Raw genomic sequence first — 22617 nt, forward strand, 5'->3', positions numbered from 1 at the left:
AAGACTTTTTTATTAGAAATTATTATCACTAAATATTTATTTGAAAATCTTACACGATACAAGCGCATCGATGTTCGTTTCTCAATTTCTTCCATTGGCTGTCCCAGATTGCAAAGCCGTAATATAGTTTCTTTACGAGTAAAGAAGAGAGAGATCTTTCATAGATTCGAGGCTTAATAAATTCTTGGCGCCAAAAGGTTCCAGAAACTACAAGAATCATGGCAATATGTCTATTAGAAGTCGTGATCCATCCAGATGATTCCATAAACTGCCACCAATATTTTATAAGCCCAGGCCCTCGCACGAGAGTGAAATGTTGATGAGCCAACTTTTGACCTGTTTGAACTTGTCGACTGTTTTATATTTAATGATTTAGTTTTCTGTTTTTGTTGTTAATATTTGAAAGCATTGTTATCTGTGTAGATCTTCATTGTGTTTTCACTGCTTATGTTTCCTGTTTTTCGTGGTATAAAGCAATTTTATATGTTACTGAATTTGCTGGACTTTTTCTACCAAATTACCAACCGATGATTTCCATAAGAGTTTTGATTTCTTTCTCTTAGTATTGCTATACACCAGCGGTTCTTAACCTATGGGTCGCGACCCAAAATTGGGTCGCGAAGCATATTTCTTGGGTCGCGACAGATGTAAGTAAAGATGCTCAACTCATGGTTTACGTGCGGTATCCAGGTTTAACAGATATACAGGAGGACATTTTATTTTGCAAACCAATGTCAACAACAACTAGAGGTGAAGATATTTTTCTTATGGTCGATTCGATTTTTAAAGAAGGATTAAATTGGAATCAGTGTTTCAGTATTTGCACCGACGGTGCAGCTGCCATGACAGCATCTAAAAAGGGATTTTCGACAAGAGCAAAACAAATGAATCCACAAATTATATCGATTCATTGTTACATAGACAAAATCTTGCTTCAAAAAAATTATCACCCGAATTATGTATCGCTTCGGATGAAATTGTTGCGGTAGTCAATTTTATCAAATCAAGAGCTCTTAACTGTAGAATTTTCCGCGAACTGTGTTTCGAATTTGGTGCAGAATACGAACATTTATTATATTATTCTGAAGTTAGATGGCTGTCCCGGGGCAAAGTTGTTCAAAGAGTATTATCATTACGGACAGAAGTCGAATTATTTTTGAGAGAAAAGAAACACCCATTAGCATCTATTTGCTAATCAAAATGTCACTTATTTTCAAAAAGTTATAAATATATTTTAATTTGGTCAATAAAAATTATTAAAAACACTTGATTATTAATTAAATTTTCCTTGGATCGAAAAGTACTTTTGTTTATCTTTATTATTAAAAAAATAAATAAAAAATTTGTAAGTTAAAAAAAATTATCATCGTAGGATTGAAGACTTTTTAAAAATACAATCTAAAATAAAGCAATGAAAAAATTTTGACTTTTTCTCAAATATTTCTCAAATTTGGGTCGCGGCTTAAAAAGGTTAAGAACCAATGCTATATAGCTTTCGGGGCGTTTTTGATGGCGTAAAATTATGGAGTGTGACATGTCGCAAATTCATACGGAGCCAAACCACATCATACAGGATGCACTCATACCATTTCCACTCGCATATTTCAGAGCAAAACTGATTTGTTTGGGTATGACTGACACACCATATAAGTTTGTTGCAACACTTTCCAATCGGTTTATATATTTTAATGATATTTTTACTCAATACACTATTTCAGTTGATTGTCAAAGAAAATATAAGTATTATACAGGGTAAAACAGAAAAACTCGGACAAACAAATTTTAATATAAGTTGATTAAAAAGTAATAAATTGACAAAATATAACAAATAATAATAAGAGTAGACTTTTACTGATAAATAAATTTAATTGATTTCAAAGTAGCCGGCTTTTGCAGTGATGCATAGGTGCAAACGCTTATTGAAATTTTCAGCATTGGACCGCAAGTCTTCTATCTTTAATCTATCTCATTCCTGCAGAAGACATTTCTTTAAAGACTCCAAACTTTTATGTCGTTTAGTGCAAGCCTTAGACTTCAAAATGGACCATACACTTTAATTTTGAGATTGAGATACGGCGAGTATTGGGCCCATTCTCCAGATGATATCACGTCCAGAAAATGTTCCTTCCACCACTCTTTTGTCTTTTTAGCCTTGTGAGTTGATGCAGAGTCTTGTTAAAACTCCCATTTTACATTTCCGAAGTGCGTTTTGACCCACGGAAATGCAACAGCTTCTAGAATGTCAAATTGGTGCACTTTTTAATTTGTTTTAACGGACTCATCCACAAAAACCAGAGTTGTTTTGCAACTTTCGCAAATTCCTCCTCAGACCATAACCGATTTTGGATTTTTGCGATGTTCACCAACTGCTGAAGTGCTTGGTGCAGATTCTATAGCTCTATGAGTTACGAAATTTTGGACGTGAAGATCTTCTCATTAGTGAAAAGGAATCTCTCTCTCAGTTCTGACATGCGACCCGTTTCAAAGGTTTCGGCGTCTTTCGAGCCCCACGAGTTTGTTTTCTTCAGTGAGAAGCAGAACTTTCTGGACCTTGTAAGGCTTCAGTCCAAGCTCTGATTTTGCCATTCGCTGCTCTGATCGGTCCCTTATTTCCAGTTCACGAACGATCTTTCTCATGGAAATCTTCGAATTTCATTGAACTCGCTTTTTGATATCCTACGGCTATTGAAAGTGTTCACCATACGTTTTAGTTCAATTCCTGGACTTTGACCATAATTTCCAAGCTCTTTGAAACGATAGATTGCATCAGATACTGTTTGCTAAGGCACATTAAGCAAACGAATGACCTCATAATGTTCGTTTTCCAAGATGTTCGAAGCTTGGAAAAATTATAAAATTTATTATTGCTCATCTTCAATTGTAAAATAACTATACTATGGTTCTGAAAAGATATAAAATATTAGGGAATAATATAATTTCAAAAGATTGTCAAGAAATTATCGAAGTAATTTCTTGATATTTAATCTGTTCTTAATAATTAATTTGTTCTGAATAGAAATTATCCAAATAATTTCTCTATATTTAATCTGTTCTTGATAATTAATTTGTTCTGAATAGAAATTATCGAAATAGTATCTTGATATTTAATCTGTTCTTGATAATTAATTTGTTCTGAATAGAAATTACCGAAATAATTTCTTGATATTTAGTTGTTCTTGATAATTAATCTGCACTGAATAGAAATTATCGAAATAATTTCTTAATATTTAATCTGTTCTTGATAATTAATTTGTTCTGAATAGAAATTACCGAAATAATTTCTTCATATTTAATCTGTTCTTGATAATTAATTTGTTCTGAATAGAAATTATCGAAATAGTATCTTGATATTTAATCTGTTCTTGATAATTAATTTGTTCCGAATAGAAATTACCGAAATAATTTCTTGATATTTAGTTGTTCTTGATAATTAATCTGCACTGAATAGAAATTATCGAAATAATTTCTTAATATTTATTCTGTTATTGATAATTAATTTGTTCTGAATAGAAATTACCGAAATAATTTCTTGATATTTAGTTATTCTTGGTAATTAATCTGCACTGAATAAAAATTATCGAAATAATTTCCATTCAGAATTAATAATCTAATTCTGATTATTTGTGCCATAAGCAAAAAATCTCCAATAACATTTAGATCCAGGCTTGAATGAGAATATTTTAGGCACTTCCTAAAGACACTTCTAAAAAAGCATCTTAATAAGGTCTTGCGTTCAATAGCAAATGTGTTCTTTGTTGTTTCATTCTATATTTGTTCTCTCTTCTCACCGAGATTCTTTGTTCTGAAGTAAATAAATTCAATGAAATAAATTTTTAAAACGCTTGCCTTCATTTAACGACATACACATTTAAAAGGTACATATGCTATCGACTTTGAGTTACGCACAGCATGAAACTTATCAAAGTAAGTATAGTAAACAATTCAAATGGCGCGAAGCATTCTAAGAATAAATAAAACATAATGAAGAATAATTAAAAGAAAATAATAGTAATGCATAAAAAAATGAAACAAAAAAATAGTTAGAAAAATTGATTATAAAAATAGAATTAAAAGAAAGTTATCGTGTAAAATTTTTACTAGAAAGGATATTTTCAATATCAGTAATAAAAAAAGAACAATATAGCTCATCATGTTTATAAAACATGAAATTTTTATTATAAATAAGAGTATAAATAAATATAAACTTATGGAATTTTAATAGAGAGAAAAATAATTAACACATAAAAATAAGAAAAATTAAGAAAAAGATATAGAGAAAAACTTATAAAAAATTCGCACATAATATGCATAAGTTTTCTGCACTATAAAGTTAGTTATTAGAAACCTTAAACCGCTACTCCAACCCACCCAAAGGCACACGGGAAAACTTGAATGACCGGACCGCCATCACAGCAACACTGGCGGGAACTGTGGTTGAGGCCTAAGGACCATCACCGGCCACGGTACAACCCTTCCCTTAGGAAGTATGTTCCGTCATCGATGGGAGGAGCTGATCCTCACGTTTTTCTGTACCCACCAGGCTGGCGAGAATCAACCACCATGCCGGAAGCTTCTCATTCACAATTACGAGACCCCCCCCCCAGTTGGAAAAACATGGAGAAAACATGCAAAGACTTCGATTGATTTTCAAACTATAAAATACTTTTGATATAAGTTGTTAAATGATTGAAAAAGCTTTATGGACTAGCACTACATCATCATAGAATTCAAAAAAAGAAATTTATTATTGGTAACTTAAAATATTACTAGAGTAAAATACTATATTCACCAGGAAAGGAGCACATATCCAAAGAAAAGTGATCGTTCCATTGACAAAAGCTAGCTTCTTGAGTGTAACGGCTTCTTTCTCTCTGATGGATCCGATAGTTTTCATGAATGCGTTCTCCCATGCAAACAGCTTTAAAACCTAAAAAATAAAACACAATAAAGCAACAGCCAATTAAAAAAGAAAGTGCGAGACAATCGTAGAAACGATGTAGTTACATTGTATGGCAAAAACACTGAGATTGGTCTTCCCAAAACTTTCTCGCGCGTTATCTAATAAAGGTTCATTTACCCCAGAAATATGGCATTGGAGTGCAATAGTTACGATATATTAACCTTGAATTGGCGCGAATTTGGCATTTTTACTGAATGTATCGTGCGATCCTAGGTGAGGATTTTGGCGATGAATCCCCGGCATATCAGGGATGATAGTATCTGGTAATCAAATTTGTGTTTTAGCTTCGTAATTGAATTTGGCATAAAATGTAATCACAAAGTTTGGACCAAAATTATATCCACTTTCGTCTCCAGTCATCAAGAGGTTCAAAAACTGCTCCCTTTTGTGACGAGCAAGATTTGAAGAACATATCGAAATTCTGTTCATTAAATTTAATTCGCTTCATTCGTGTGGCATCCAAACAGAGAGTTTGGAGACGAAACCAAGCCTTTTAATATAATCCAAGCTAGAAACACACTTCTATGGAAGTTAACGTGGGATTTGTCCATACTGCGTAGCACTTTGTCATTGACATCTGATGGCCTTCCTCATCTGGGTTCATCTTTCAAAGAAAAACATTCGAACGAAATGAAGCAAATCATGTTTGGCATGTTCAAGCTGTTACTACGTCCTCTCCAAACAAGTAACACAAATTCTTTTTTTATTTTTTGCCTCCATCGCGTTATTTTCTTTTTTGAACTCATACAACGTATAATGTCTTAAGTGTAGTTTTTATTCACTCATGTTGACAGTTTTACAGGTTTAAAAAAAACTGACTAAAATACGAAAAAATGTGTACAAATTATTAATCATATACTAATCTGACTGTTTAAACCGATCTCAGTTGGATCAGAATTCTTTTTAAGAAACGACAACGCGTAAAAGTGCACGTGTTCAAAAAAGACATCACTTTCCTTTATACTCAATATTTCGTAAATACTTTCTTTTCATTATTTCGTTTATAGAATATACAGTGGTTGCCAAAAGTGTGGACATTTTTTGAAAGTTTCATGTTTTTCAACTTTGCGTGCTTGTAGAATATATTAATTTTCACTTAAATACAAATGTTTATATATCAAATTGAAGGTAATTTAATGTAAAATGTAATAACAAAAACAGTATTACAATATCTGTATTACAAAAAAAGTTACACTCATTTTAGTAGTATAAACAAACACAAATCGTTTTGAATAATGACGTGTTTTGCAATAAAGGCGTACTAGCCAATCACAAACACTGTTCTGAGGACCCCATCAAATGTCTGTAACTATAGTTTAGGTTATTTGGTATGTAAAATAGTTAATGTTGTGGAAATATTTTGCGGAATGATGCATACAAGTACAATTAAATAGAGTATTGCTGTTTTTGAATATTTTAAGTCCTTTTTTCTAATTAAACTAATTTTAAACAATGTCACCAACAAGAAGAACTGATTGGACATTTATAAAAAGAAGCCGAATTGTCATATTGAGAGAAATTGTCCTCTCTTATGCTGAAATTGCAAGACAAGTTGGTGGTTCAGTGACTTGTTCTGGTGTACGAAAGTTCTGTTTACGTTATGAAAAAACGAAATCAGTGGAAAATAAGGCCGAAAAAAATTCTCTCCGATGTGAAAGTGCTACTCCCGATAGAAAAATTAAACGGCTATGCCTTCAAGATAGAAAAATTTCATCAGATGTGAAATGAATGCAGCGGGTATTGCAGTAAGTTCAAGAACAATAAGAAGAAGGTTATCAGGATTTAGACTACAAGCTAGAATTCCAAGGAAAAAACCATATTTAAATCAAAAGCAACGCGAAAAACGAGTTAAGTGAAAAGAACACATTAAATGGTCAGAAAATCAATGAAAGCAAGTAATCTGGAGCATGAGACTAAAATATCGCTCTTTGGTAGTGATGGTAGAAAATATGTGAGACGTAGAGTAGGTGAAGGACTTCATCCTGATTGCATTGAAGCAACTATAAAAACTACAACAAATGCCATGATTTGGGCATGTATTTCTGCAGATAGTGTGGGCCGAATTCAAGTGATTGATGGCATCCTGAATGCCAAAAAATACATCGAAACTGTCCTGGAACCAAAATTGATATTTTCCATCAGGGATTTCTTCCCTAACAAATCACCATTTATTTTTCAGCAGAATTCAGCTCCATGCCACACAGCAAAAGTATGCAAAGCATGGTTTCAAAATAAAGGCATAGATGTATTACCATGGCCAGGAAACAGTCCTAATCTCAATGCAATTGAAAATTTGCGGCAACGTTTGAAAATTCTTGTACGAAAGATGAACTCCAAACACTCGTTCACTCGATGAAAAGACGCTGTGAAGCTGTCTTAAAAAATAAGGGTTATCCTACTAAGTATTGATTGTGTAAGTATCACTTTAAAAAAAATGCAAATCTGAGATGGATCTTACTAAAATGAGCGTAACTTTTTTTTGTAATACAGATATTGTAATACTGTTTTTGTTATTAAATTTTACATTAAATGACCTTCAATTGATATATAAACATTTGTATTTAAGTGAAAATTAATATATTCTACAAGCACGCAAAGTTGAAAAACATGAAACTTTCAAAAAATGTCCACACTTTTGGCCACCACTGTATATAAAGAGAACATACATCAAGAAGAAATAATCCCAAAAATTAAGGCCTGACATTTGAATGAATTTCATAGTTTGAAATTCCAAGCCCTAAAAATTCTTTTTCTCCAATTATGCTCATATTTCTATCAGTGCTTTTGTATGGGATCATGATGACGGAAAATCGCAACTTATGAGAGATAAAATTTCATTTATCACAAATATTTTTCGATTTATGCAACGTATTGCATGAAATACATCCAAGATTTAAATATATATATATTATTCCTAAATTCTCTTTTCTTTTCCTTTAATAATGTGAATTCAAACAGAAAATCTCCATGCTTACAAAAATATATTTTAAACTAAGACTGAAGTTTGAAAACTTACCTTGATACCGCTCAGTATTTCCCCCATTTGTCTTAATCTCGCATCTTTCCAACCCATTTGTTTCTTCTAATAAAAAGAGAAAATTTGAATGGAATCAAAACTGGTTCTCATAATTTCATTAGATAAAAATGAGAATAAATTACTTAATCTAGAAAATCAGTCACAAACTTCAATAAGATAATTTAGAGATAATAAATAGGAATGATGTACTTTTCTATTAGTTTAACCCTTTATTTACTGACGGTACTTAAAAGTACCATTTAAATCTGGCTTATATCCTCGAATATGACAATTTTTGCTGATGGTTTTCTAAAGAACACGGAGATTGTTTAGGTTTAGTTATATTAACGTCCCGTTTAAAGCAACAATTGGGCTATTTTGGGACGGACCTCGTCATTTTGAACCGTGGTCAGATGACGAGGACGACACCTGAGCTGGCACAACCTCTCCACACCACACCACACCAGCAGCCGGATATTTGGTCAGGACGGATTTAACATGCAACTGACATCCTAACACGACGGTTCTTCGGTGGAATCGGGTCTCGAACCTGAAACCCTCCGGTTCCGAAGCCGAGACCTTACCACCAGGCCACCGCGGCCCAAAGAACACGGGGAATGTAACCCAAATAGCAAGAAGTTAATATAAGCTAAAAGTAGGAATTAAAAATATTTAATTAATAATTAAATTAATTAAGATATATCTATTAATTAAAATATTTTTCTTGGGTTCCCTGGGATTATTCCGCAAGAAAACTTAACTACTAGTGGAAAAATGAAGTTGAAAAATTGATGGAAACATAATTCACTAAATAAAGGGTTAAAACACAAATTCGTTTTCAAAGAATAACTAAATGTAGACATGGATTGCTCTCTTTCCTTTATTAAATTTAATCTATATTTAAAAATAAAATCTTGTGCTTCTTCGGTTGGTTGCTTTGAACTTTTTTCATAATAATAAAATTAATATTAATTTATAGTAAATGTGAATTTCATTATTTATATATAACAAGTATTAAGTCGCAATGCTTTAAAAATGCTCAATATATGCAATTATTACAAGCATATATGCTTTTTATTACTCCATATATTGCAATAGAAACAAACATTGCAATTAATACAAATGCATTATTTCGTAATCAGTGCATTAATTTTAATACATATATGAAATGCATGCTGAAATTACGACCAAAATGATCGAGAGATTTTGTTAGATTAGAGAGATTCTAAAATTGCCTATATTCATTTTTAAAACCATTTAATGCAAGTGAAATTTATGAACAATGATTTTATAGTAGTTTCCTACGAGATATCTCGTATATGGCAGTGACGAGTAGTTTTATTACGAGATATCTCGTAAATGGCAGTGACGAGTAGTTTTATTACGAGATATCTCGTCAATGGCAGTGACGAGTATTTTTATTACGAGATATCTCGTAATAAAAAAAGTATCCGGTATAAATGCTACAGTCATTGGTATTAAGAGATCAATATGGTCTTCATTAATTATTAGTAAGACCTAGTTAATAGCACTGACTATAACATACACATTGATCAGAATAGAACTGATGATTAGAATAGAACTGAGAGCGTTTTGTTAACATTAAATTAGAGCGTTAAATGCGATTTGTTAAAATTAAATGAGAGCGAATGACTTAAAGAATAAAGTGTAAAGATTATTTGAATCAGATATTTATGATAAAACGAACAATTCGTTACGTTCGAATTAACAGAAATAAGCAAGAAAGTAATAAAACTGAAAAGTAAAATTGGCTTTCGATGTACAGAGAGATGAAGGCAAATAAATTCTAGGTTCGAATAGGAAAGCTTTATTTGTCCTGAAGTTAAAACATATATGCAGATACAGGGTGTCTTGAAATAGACTGACGATTTTTGAAAATGCATAACAGGAAAACGGCCATCTATCGATAATTTTTTGAACTGAAACCAAAAACAAGTGGGAGGGAAAGTTTATGCCCTGTCACATGTGAATTTCCTGCAAGAATAGGTTGTTTTTTTTAACCGTTTTCGTATTATGCATTTTTGAGAATCGTCAGTCTATTTTAAGATACCCTGTAGATACACACCAGCAGTGTATGAAGTAATATGAAAACGTGTCCATCCCAACTATTAAGCAACAACAAAAGACATTTTATGAGTAGGTAGCGAGTTGTTCGAGACCATCATATAACCGAAGACATAAATTCAAAAAATTCTCATTTAGGTATGCAAGTTCTATTTGTTCAATAATTAATAGACTGAATATATTTTCTCCTGATTGGCGAAAACTTTATGAAACTTAAATTCCTGTCTGGCAGTATGGATTGACTGCTAGACAAAACTAAGTCAACCAAAGTCTTTCTCAATTTTTTTGCTTATATACAAGAAACAGTCAATATTAATCTAACTGATAAGCTAATAAACGCAATTTCATTTTAATAAAATATTATAAATAGAAAATTTTTAAAAATACACTTTTGTTAGTGATTTGTATTAAAATTTATTTTTGGTTATTATTATTTTTTTATATTTCTTTTAATTTTTAATTTATTATAAATATAATTTCGACCTTTAAATTCAAAATGAAAAAAGTCCTTACGTGATGAGAAATGGAATTAAAATTTAATAAAATTGTTCCTTTAATTTTTCAAAATTTAATAAAGCTGCGGTGGCTTGGTGGTAAGGTCTCGGCTTTGAAACCGGGAAGGGGGGGGGAGGGTCCGAAGCCTGATTCCACCGAATAATCGTCGTGTAAGCGAGTCCGGTGAACACTAAAGCCGGAAAGATCAAACGTCCTCCCGCTGGTGTGGTGTGGAAGTTTGGAGAGGTTGTGCCAGCTCAGGTGTCGCCTTCTTCATCTGACCGCGGTTCAAAGATAAGTGGTCCATCCCAAAATAACCAAGTGTTTCTTTAAAACGGGACATTAATATAAGCTAAACAAAACTCAAAATGTAATAGTTTATATTTCATTGTTTATTAGTTATGCTTAATAACTATTCGCTCACTTCATTTCAGATCATTTGTTAGTTAATATATCAAGTATGAATCAAAACTATTAACCTAATTTACCTGAAGTTTGTGGGAAGTGGAGGCCAGTTTAGTAGTTATAGGCATAATGAGAAGCATGACAAAGACCCCAGCAAGACTGGCCACTCCGAGATATTGCCACAGAAGGACCATTACAAGAACGATTCGCATGGGGCAACTCCAAACTAAATTTATCGTCCACAACTGCTCAAAAAGTCTTTGAACATCAACGCCAATCAAATTGCACAACTCGCCAACGGTGTAATTGCGTCTGGAACTGTTGCTGAGCTTCAGAACCTGGGCAAAAAACAAAATATAACGCCGTTAGAATGATTTTTTGGGGGAAATAAATGCAACATTATGTACATCAGGTTTTCTTTTTTGCATCAAATGAACATTTTTGCTTTTGTCGTTTTACAATAATTACAATATTTTCTTTATACTTTGTATGAACAAAAGTTAAAAAAAATAAGGGAATTACGATTAGTCTTTCTTATATTATTTCACCTACATACAAGGTGGTTATAATTAAAGTTCCACTTTGAAATGGTCATAAAAGGAAAACTACTGGACCAAATGTTATCAAACTTGGTACTAGTTTAAAGGAGGCCATGGAAATTTCTTTTACAGTAAAAAAGTTCAAAAACTATCCACCAGGGGAAAAATGGCGTTGTATGCAATATTGTTAAGCAAAATGTGACATGAAGACGTCGGTTTAAAATGTGTTTTATCGTTTCTGAAACGTGTTACAAAGCATGTTCAATGTGTGTTATCTCAAACACACTGTTTATGGTGATAATCGAAACAATTTGGCAGAACTGAAAGATGCGATACACCGACAAGTGCGTAACATTCCTCCTGATATGCGAAGAGCTACTGTTGAGAATGCAGTAATGCGATTTAACTTGCTTTCAGAAAATGGTGGACGCCGCGTTGAACATGCTTTGTAACGTGTTTCAGAAATGATTAAACACATTTTAAACCGATGTCTTCATGTCCCATTTTGCTTAACAATATTGCATACAGAGCCATTTCCCCCCTGCTGGTGAGTTTTCGAACTGTTTTTTGGCGAAAACGAAATTCCCATGATCTTCTTTAAACCATTATTAAGTTTGATTACATTTGATTCAGTAGTTTTCCTTTTATGACGATTTCAAAGTGGAACTTTAATTACAACCAGTCTGTATATTTACATGTTTTTGTTCGATTGCTGTTAAAGTTTTGAAATTCACATGCCAAATTTAAAGCATTTTAAAAGAATGCAGCAGAACACCAGATATAATGAAGAGATAAAGACAGTGTCCTTACCTTGTGGTAAATTGCAGTATTGAGTCCTGTTCGTGGAATGATAGATGCGGTTATCAGATAATGTTGGTTGTGAATGGTTGACAGTGTGGTGAAGGCCGCAGTCAAGAACAACAAGAAAGCGTACACGTACCCATGCCACGTAGCTTCATTATTTCCAATGAATGTTATAATATAGCTATAAAGAATAAATTTCATAAAATAATGAAATAAAACAGTTTCATACAAATTTTGATAATAAAATAGACGTACTCTTGGCCCTAGTTGGCGCTACTAAAACAAGAGACGCTCCCTTGGACTTCGTCAGCGAGCTTGTCCATGGCAAGTGCCATTACAAACAACAACAAGTTAGGAATTATAAAATTTATGTTAAAATGTGGACAATTTACAGGGTGTTTATAAAGTCCCGGACCCATTTTGATGTTTAATAACTCATAAAATAATAAAGATATAAACAAACTTATGGCATTTATTGATGGAATAACTCATATATTTTCCTTTTCAGGTTTGAATATTTTTACTTTTGTAAATATCCTCTGCACGTGTGGTTAATTTCAGATAATTTCATTTTCCAGTCTAAATATCTGTACTTTTCTAAATATTGTCTGCTTATTAATTGCATTTTTCTCTCTATTGTTTTTGGCAACTATTGCAATGTTATGTTTACTTTTGATGTGTTTGTTCTATGTAGTACTTTTGTATGTGATGTTTTATTCGAGCGGATATTAAGGAGAATGCATACACCACAAGAGAAAGCACAGATTTTATGGTGGTTCATAGAAATGAAATCGATAGTGCAAGCACAGAGAAATTTCAGAAGAATTTACCAAAAAGATATTCCATCCAAAAACAGCATCTTGCGGTGGAAAAAGAATTTTCTAGAAATTGGAAGTATCGAAGATAAGAAACGTTCCAGACGTCCTTGCACAAGTGATTTTGATGTTGGGCGTGTCAGAGAGACATTTTCACACAATCCTAGAATATCTGTGAGATCAGCGGCAACAGAATTGGATATGCCAATTTCGACGGTGTACAAGGTTATTAAGAAAAAATTAAGACTGCATGCATACAAAGTTCAAATTGTTCAAGTTTTGGAACCGAACGATAGGCCTAGGAGGATGGTCTTTGCAACAGATATGCTAAGAAGGATAGAAGATGCTGCTGATTTTCTGAAGAGCATAATGTTCTCCGATGAAGTATCCTTTCATGTTTCTGGCATTGTTAATCGCCATAATGTGCGCAAATGGCTCTGTGGATGCCGACATGCTTGTCGCTACCTGGCGTGAAATTGACTATCGACTTGATATTCTCCGTGCGACGAAGGGGGCACACGTGGAAGTTAATTGACAAGGGTCATGAAACTTTTTGAGTCTATTTAACCATTTATGTTATTAATTTAAATCTATCTTTATTATTTTATGAGTTATTAAACATCAAAATGGGTCCAGGACTTTATAAACACCCTGTATATCCTTTAACTTATCAGTATCAGTACAGAGACTTCTATTTTAACTCGATACGTTACCGGCAACTGCTTCTATGATTCACTGGACCACGGATACGTTCACATTCTGAGTGGCTTCAGATAAATGGAGGGCTTAGAACTTAATGAGAAAATACATATTATAGCAGTGAATTTTGGTATAACAACTTTGTCTTCTGGTATTGGTGGGCAAAGAAATGAGTTCATAAAACTCAGGCCTATCCTTCTGCCGCATTAGGCTAAATACTCTGGAGTGGACTGAAATATTTGAAAAATTCAGGAACTTTTGAACATAGTTTCACATAAGAAAAATATAAAAAATACACAAACATTAATATTTTAAAGGTTTTCTTAAAATTATGTTTTTGAGTATTTTTCTCTTGCTGGTATTTAAGCTGACAGAAGAACATACTACCCAAGTTTCTACCCCCCCCCCCTTCAGAAAACTACCACGTATGAAACGAGGACTATATTGTAAGTCAGTTATGTGTCGAGCTCTCAGTCTAACATTAGATAAGAGAGGAAACACTCTTCTATTATAATTGAAAATCAATGCCCTAAAACACAAAATAGCTTTGAATAAAATATTACTCACAGAAAAAAATATTAACGCATTGCGTACAAGTCACGAGATTTCTCGTTTTATCAGGTCGAACGTTGTGGCCGGGTTACGAGATATCTCGTTTTCCTGTTTTATCAGCTGAATCAATGCAAAACCAACCAGAGGCAAATATTTTACACATTAACGACCGCAAAGAAATCTGCAAGACTTCGTCTGGGATAGAACGTTTTGGTGCAACCTTGTACGTTCTAAAATCATCATAGCTTGGTTATTTATGAAGCAATAACAGAGCACAACACAAGAGACACGCAACACGAGAAAACTCATAAGTGGTCCATAACAGATGCTACACGAAACACGGGACAACTCAAGAACGGGTCGAAACAGATGGGACGCGAAACACGAGAAAATTCGTGAGCGGCCCTTCATGTCTTAAAACAAGATATTGCTGTAAATCGTGCAGAACACCACTACACAAGGGAATATGCTTTACCGAATATCACACTCTAAAGCAGTATTCAAGTCTGTAAATAAATAATAGTTAAAATGTAAAGAATCTTATATAATAAGTACATGTATAAAATATATAATAATATTTAAGAATATATATAAATATAATACCAAATGCAAATTAAAAACGTTCATATATGCATCTAGAGAGTTCAAAAATGTGCGGCCACTCGGAGCGCGCAGAACATAATAATAAAGAATAATAAAGAACATAATAATAAAGTTAATAAAGAACATATTCATTAATATAAGAATAATAAAGAACATAATAATAAAGTTAATAAAGAACATATTCATTAATATAAGAATAATAAAGAACATAATAATAAAGTTAATAAAGAACATATTCATTAATATAAGAATAATAAAGAACATAATAATAAAGTTAATAAGGAACATATTCATTAATATAAGAATAATAAAGAACATAATAATAAAGTTAATAAAGAACATATTCATTAATATAAGAATAAAAATTATTTAAGAAACATATTCCTATAAACTTACTCCAGTATGATAGGCGGAACCAGTGAGACAAAATTGTTTATAAATTCCAATGTAGCTGCAACCAACAGCCATGGAAATAAGGCTTTGCCTAGGGCTAAAAGGAGGGAGGGTCCACGATTGCAACAAATCCTCGTAGGCACAGCTTTATCTTCTTGCCTGGATAAAAGAATACAGTTATTAAAGTACTAAAACATCTATAACAAATTCATCCACATTTAAATCTAAGAAATAATTTCCTGATGTTCCTATTAGCACAAAATGTATAATAATATTTTTGCGATATATTCCCGACATTCAGAATATCGAACAACATCGTGGAGATATCGTACAATATCCTGCATTAGTAGGGATCACAAACTCGCTAAAAGTTTAGTTATATTTACGACCTACTTTTAAAGCAACACTAGGGCTATTTTGGAACGGAGCTCGTCATTTTGAACCGCGATCATATGACGAGGACGACACTGGAGCTTGTACTTCAAACTTCCTCAAAACACCAGTGGTAGGACGTTTGACCCCGACGGTATAAACGTTGTGATGTCTCGATCCAATAACAGGTAGCGTTATGATCAAATTCTTTATTTACAGCTTTATTACATAAAAACAACTCTTTCTAATCTAGGTTAAATGAATGATGCTATTTACAACACGAACATTAAACAAGAATAGTTCCTCGAACAATTTCGAAGGAAACAACTTTACAAGAACAGCTAACAGGCTGTTGGCGTCTTAGGCTACTCCAGGGGTAGCTCTCGGAATCCACCGAATTTGCTTCGGGTGGAATTTTACTCAGAAGTCCGATTCACACGAAGCTTTTCTCCTCGGTTCACACGAAGCTTCTCTCCGTTCTTCAGAAAAATCTCACCTTTTATTTTCCTCTCAGACTCCCTGTTACCCAATCACCGTTCAGAACAACCTGAATCGTCTCTGGTCGCCCGTGGGAAATGTTCATTGATGATCCACCCTCCACAATGGGAAAAATGATGGACATCTGGAGTGTTTGACACTCTGGCCTTTCGAAGACACGATTTATTTCCCTGGGAAACGCACGTGTGGTTCCTTATCTGGATTAGCACTAATTGGCCAGACGACCGTACTTAAAAGGAGGGTCTTCCATTTGGCCATCTGGAGGCACTTAACACTGTGGGAGTTTCGTTGATGAAGAATGGCCCGGAATGTAAATTATCGAGTGTGGGAAAAAGGAATGTCACAGTGGTCACCCAGGAAGAAGCTGAATCATTACAACGTACACCAGACCTGTTTACATGACGGTTCTTCGTTGGAATGGGGTCTCGAACCTGCAGCCCTCCGGTTCGGAAGCCGAGACCTTACCAACAGAGCACCGCGGCCCTGAGTGGGGTGGTAGAGAGCAGATGTGTAGACGTTTCACTCGTCATTTACTTTCGGTTATCTTTTTCGTTTTACAGAATTCGTACCAGAAGCGGGTTTGGGGAGCAATGCAGCAATGGTGAGCGAAATACGAGATAGAAAATATAAGGTTAAGTTTGAAAAACACTCTACTACATTTACTTTATGATTTCAATCAAAAATGATTGTTACGTTGCTACTTACAAACATTTGTATCTGTTTTCTTCTTTGATCCACTGTTTCTGCAATCGCTGGTGAACATACTTTGATCTCCTTTTTGGTCCTAAAACATCCAGTTTATCTATATTAAAGAGGTTGTTATATCCATGCCATATTAACCTGCAAAACACTCGTATTAGTGAGGTTCAATTTTCTAATAAAATAATTTTTATAAAAATGCATTTTTGGAACATAAGCAATGAAATATCAATCAAAGACCGCCGCCCACTTCTTTCTCCATCGTGAACATTTTCTCGCAGTTTTTTGAAACTTTTCACAGATCTCCTTACCATCGAATCCCTCATCGCCTTTCTTCTATGAATTCAAGTATTTGTTTGTAAACTTCAATTTGTTCTATGTTCTTAGCCCTAAGAGATCTCATGATAAAAAAATACCTACATGCGGTGGGATATTTGATTATTTTAACATTATAAACGCTTAACATGCAGCCGACGCAAGACTCAGAGAATCCAAAAATGATTTCTATTGTTTGCTAATGTGTCAGTAAAATGAAAATGCATGAGTGAAATGACAAACACGGCGATTCCGCGGCAAAATTTGAAAACTGAATTTAGTTTCTGGATAGCCATCGTATTTACTTATCAATTTTCTTTATTCCACCCGCCTTTGACGACCAGTTTGTTCTCCAAGATTATTCGGATTTTAGTTTTTTAATTATTAATATGAGATGCATTTCTTTAAAAAACATTTCAGCGTCTAACTTGATACGACTAAAACACATGAAATCAATTAAAGTAATTTACTGCAAATTACAGTGTGTGCATATTACAAAAACGGAAATTAAAATCTAACTACTGATTTAATGATCGGCAGTACTTGAGTATTTTGATCCAGAATTTGAATTCCATCACAGCATTTAAAAATATTGTTTCAGATAGTGTATAAAAGTGAATTAAAAAATATTAAATTTAAATGAAAAATAATAAGAAAATGAAATTTATATAATTAAAAAGGTAATCTTTTTAATTCGTAAGATAATACAAAAATTATTTTTATAATATAATTATTTTAAAACATACGAATTTAAATTTCCGCAGACAATCATGGCTATTACGGCTAGACTTATGATTAATATACGGTCACCAAAACTGATAATTTTAAGCACTTTTCGGCCGCGGTGGCCTGGTGGTAAAGTCTCGGCTTCGGAACCGGAGGGTTTCAGGTTCGGGACCAGATTCCACCGAAGAACCGTCGTGTAAGGGGGTCTGTTGCACGTTAAATCCGTCATGACCAAACGTCCTCCCGCTAGTGTGGTGTGGAGAGGGGGGTGCCAGCTCAGGTGTCGTCCTCGTCATCTGACCGCGGTTCAAAATGACGAGGTCCGTCCCAAAATAGCCCTAGTGTTGCTTCAAACAGGACGTTAATATAACCAAACCTTTAAGCATTTTTCGCCAAACATAATCGAGACAATTTTTATTGCAACTTTAAACGCCTTTTAACAGCCTTTCTGCCATATACCCAGAACTGCACACTTTTAGACAGTTTTTGGATGATTGGCACGATTTTGGCATGCTTGGCGAGAAGCGGTACATTAATCTTAAGACTTACCGCAATTACTTATATGGCAGCCATTAAGCCTATTTTCACACTTGATTGAACTTTTTGTTTGAAGCCTAATTTTAATATCTTTCATTTCTCTTTTCCTTTAACTTTTTGGCGACTTGGCAAACTATCTCCAGAACACTTCTAATAATATTTTGCAGCTCCATTTATTAGCTGAGTGAATGACGGCTGTAAATTGTTCAATGAATGAAGCAGTCTAAGATTCGTATGATGTTTTGCTTATATTTGGCTATTGCCATTCAACAATTAGAAATAAGCTCGATTTCTGTGTCACGCATGTTAGCGTTTTTTATATATAAATTCTACAAAAGTTAAAAAAGTTTTTTTTTTTTAAATCCAAAGAAATTTTTCGTGATTTTAGCAACCATCGTATATCGTATGCCATCATAAACTGGAACAGAAATTTATCAGAGTTTAGTTTAGTTATATTAACGCCCCGTTTTAAAGCAACACTAGAGCTATTTTGGGACGGACCTCGTCATTCTGAACCACGGTCAGATGACGAGAATAACATCTGAGCTGGCACCTTCCTCTCCACACTACGTCACACCAGCGAGAGGTCGTTTGGCTCGGACGTATTTAACGTGAACCAAACCTGCTTAAACGACGGTTCTTCGGTGGAATCGGGTCTCGAACCTGAAACCCTCTGGTTCCGAAGACGAGATCTTACCACCAAGCCACCGCGGCCCACATGATTTATCTGAGAGAGTTTGGAACAATTCTTCGGCGTAAACTTTAACACAGAAAAAAATATTAATTTATTTTTACTAAAGAAATCAAGAATACGAAACGGTCAAACTAAAGTAAACAATGATTAAAGACACTCTTTAAAAAATTAATGAATTGCTACAGAAAAATAGAAATTATAAAAGTAATTCTTAGTAATAAACTATTATTGTTTTCATTACTTAAGGTGTATGTACACACTTGAAACTTCGAAAATCGTTCAAAATATCGAATATTTTTTTTTATTGCTTAATAATGTTCTCTGACCCTTTAGTTTTCAAACGATACCAAGATGTTGTCAATATTCGAAATGTTTCTCGATTTATAATTATTTTTCTTGAGGTTCTTTCATTAAAAACTCTAGTTACGGTTTTTTTTAAACTCATTTTATGGAGAATGATATTTTTTCACTATGTTGCTTCATTCAAACAATCATAACTCAACAAGAAATGAACCAAATACAATTATTTATATATCAGAATAATCTGTATGAAATAGAGGATGCTATGTGCCTCAATCAAAGTAATATTTATAGAAATAAATTTTTAACAGCTACTTAAAAATTAAAATTACAGAAAAAATCTGGCTTTTTTTCTTCATCGTTAATGAAAAAATTGTTAAAAAAAACTATATATTTTTAAAACTTGATTGAGGCAGACAACATGAAGACTAATATTAGGCATCATTTCCAACTAAAATTGTGTGTCTGTACAAATTAGAATTTCAGATATCATGTTTCAAAAAACATGCTAATTAGCTCATTAAATATTATTTAATTAATTAATAATGAGTGTAATATGGGTTTTTTTCTCACTGAAATGAGTTTAAATATATATTAATGACCTACTGTGAAAAAACTGGATTTTTAAAGTTAAAATTTAAAAAAAAATCTTCTAGTGTGTAAGTACACCTTAAATTTAAACTTATTAGTATTATTTTAATGAATTTGATTTATTAGATTTTTGTTAGAATATTGCTCGAAAATAAATGTTTCATTACAATTTCTTTAAAAGAATAAAATATGAGCTTCCAATTTATGTCACTCATTCCATGCACTGTTACTCACCTATTTATCCAAGAGAAAAACAATCTTGATAATAAAGGTTGATGTTCCATGAGTAATTCATCCTGCATTATATAAAAAATATTTGATTAAACATAAAATACAAATACAATATAAACTTTAAAACTTACTATATCCTTCATAAAAATAATACTTCTCTGAGTATAAAGTACTAAATAATTCCTATTTTAATTAAATTAAAAATTTTTGGGGAATATTCTCCTAATTTCTCTTATTTACGCTATAGGGACGACAGACAGAATTGCCTTACATACAGTTTAGAAAAAAAAATTATACGAATATTAAATTAGTATCATTGAAAATGTATTTTGTTGATTTTTAAGATGACGCAAAACTCATTTTTGCTTTCTAATATTTCGGAAACAATGGTAAGAAAATATCAAGATTTAGCTTAATTTTTAACTAATTAAAATTCTAATTAAGGTTTTTAAAAAATAGCTCTGAGGTGTAAATTCAAATCCTTCAAAAGATGTATGGAGCCGCGGTGGCCTAGTGGTAAGGTCTCGGCTACGGAACCAGAGGGTTTCAGGTTCGTGACGCGATTCCACCGAAGAACCGTCGTCTAAAGGGGGTCTGTTGCACGTTAAATCCGCCCTGACCAAACGTCCTCCCGCTGGGGTGGTGTGGAGAGGGGGTGCCAGCTCAGGTGTCGTCCTCGTCATCTGACCGCGGTTCAAAATGACGAGGTCCGTCCCAAAATAGCCCTAGTGTTGCTTCAAACGGGACGTTAATATAACAAAACCAATCAAAATATGCATGTTAAAAGTTCGATAGATAAAGATCAAATGATATGACCTCTCCTTCTTCTTCCTTATTAGTAGAAATATTGAAATTGATTATAATTTTTTTTTCCTGTAGTAAATACTAGTCCAATCATGTGTTGGTACATAATCAGAAAGACTCATTGAAAATTTCTGACTCGGGAAGACTTTCTTTTTATAACAAGTATAGTTTAGTTCAGTTATATCAACGCCCTGCTTTAAGGCAACACTATGGCTATTTTGGGAAGGACATCGTCGTTTTGGACCACGGTCAGATGATGAGGACGACGTTTGTGCTGGCAACTCCTCTCCAAGTTTCCGCACCACACCAGCGGGAGGACGTTTGGCCCCGACTGATTTAACGTGAACCAGACCCGCTTACACAACGGCGCTTCGGTGGAGTCGGGTCTCGAACTTCAAACCTTTCGGTTCTAAAATGGAGACCTTACCACTAGGCCACCGCCCCCCCCCCTTTTTTTAACAAAGAAAGATAAACGCGATGATCCTCAAAGAATAAGAATTTTAGTTATTTATTTCACAGTAAGAAGTTCATCATATAAATGCATTAGTAGTAAGTCTTATTCTTGTAATACTAGAAGATCCGCCCTTCTAGATAGGTTATTATGCTTTTGATAATGTATCGTACATTTTTATCACAATTTACCTAACGAAAGCTGCCATACAAAATCTTATTCACATTGCAGAGCACTTATGAATATATATATATATTGTTACAAACCTATAATATTGCTACCCGGCACGAATAGAGTCATCGTAAGAAAGACCGTTGTACGATCGGTCCTGTACGTGCTGAGATCAATGAACTTAGAGCTTGGCGACAGACTTGGCGAGCATTTGGCGACTTGGCGATAAATTTGGCGAGTTTGGCGACTAAATGGATAATACCAGAAAGTTCGAGAACTTTCACGATCCATCCACTAAGACACGAGGTACAGCCAACTACGCCCTGATTGGTCTGAAGATTCTAGCCCCGCCTCCCGGAACTATAAAGATAGGCAATCTGAAGCTGGAGAAGAAGTCGTGTGTATCGTCAGAAGTCGTGTGTGGTGAGCAGCCGGAGTCGCCGACAAAATAAGGTATTGGAGGATTAGACAGCAAGAAAGCTGCGGAACTATAGCAATTAAATGTGCTGCGCTATTACAATTGATTAGCGATATTTGTTGTAGAAGAAAAATTTTGTAACAATATATATATTATTTGTAATATGCTTTAGATGTAAATATATAATAATATTAAAAGTCTTGTTTTCTTACTGTGGGATCTTTTCTATTCATAATATTTACGAACATTCAAATCAAAATAAATCACTAAAATCGGTTTGACTATAAACTAATGCAAATTATAAAACATCATCTCACTAACAAACAATTCTGCATTAAAAATAAAATTAAATGTGAAGTTTAAGATCTCAAGATTAATTTTTATTCATGCTTAGCTTTATTCGCAGGCTGTTATATTAGTCAGTTTAAACATAAAAAATCATGT

General features: G+C 33.5%; 1 protein-coding gene across 1 annotated transcript in view; it reads right to left on the reverse strand.

The window, feature by feature from the left end:
• Positions 1–22617, reverse strand: part of LOC129957065 (multidrug resistance-associated protein 1-like) — a 101213-nt gene that overhangs the window by 49987 nt on the left and 28609 nt on the right. Inside the window, exons 6-12 of the mRNA XM_056069201.1 lie at positions 20333–20394; positions 16942–17076; positions 15370–15525; positions 12311–12485; positions 11045–11299; positions 7977–8042; positions 4790–4927 (exon numbers count right to left, since the gene is read on the reverse strand). Coding sequence (XP_055925176.1) covers positions 4790–4927; positions 7977–8042; positions 11045–11299; positions 12311–12485; positions 15370–15525; positions 16942–17076; positions 20333–20394 — 987 coding nt within the window. The remainder of the gene's footprint in view (positions 1–4789; positions 4928–7976; positions 8043–11044; positions 11300–12310; positions 12486–15369; positions 15526–16941; positions 17077–20332; positions 20395–22617) is intronic.

Source organism: Argiope bruennichi, chromosome 11, assembly GCF_947563725.1.
Source record: "Argiope bruennichi chromosome 11, qqArgBrue1.1, whole genome shotgun sequence".
NCBI classification, from domain to species: Eukaryota; Metazoa; Arthropoda; class Arachnida; order Araneae; family Araneidae; genus Argiope; species Argiope bruennichi.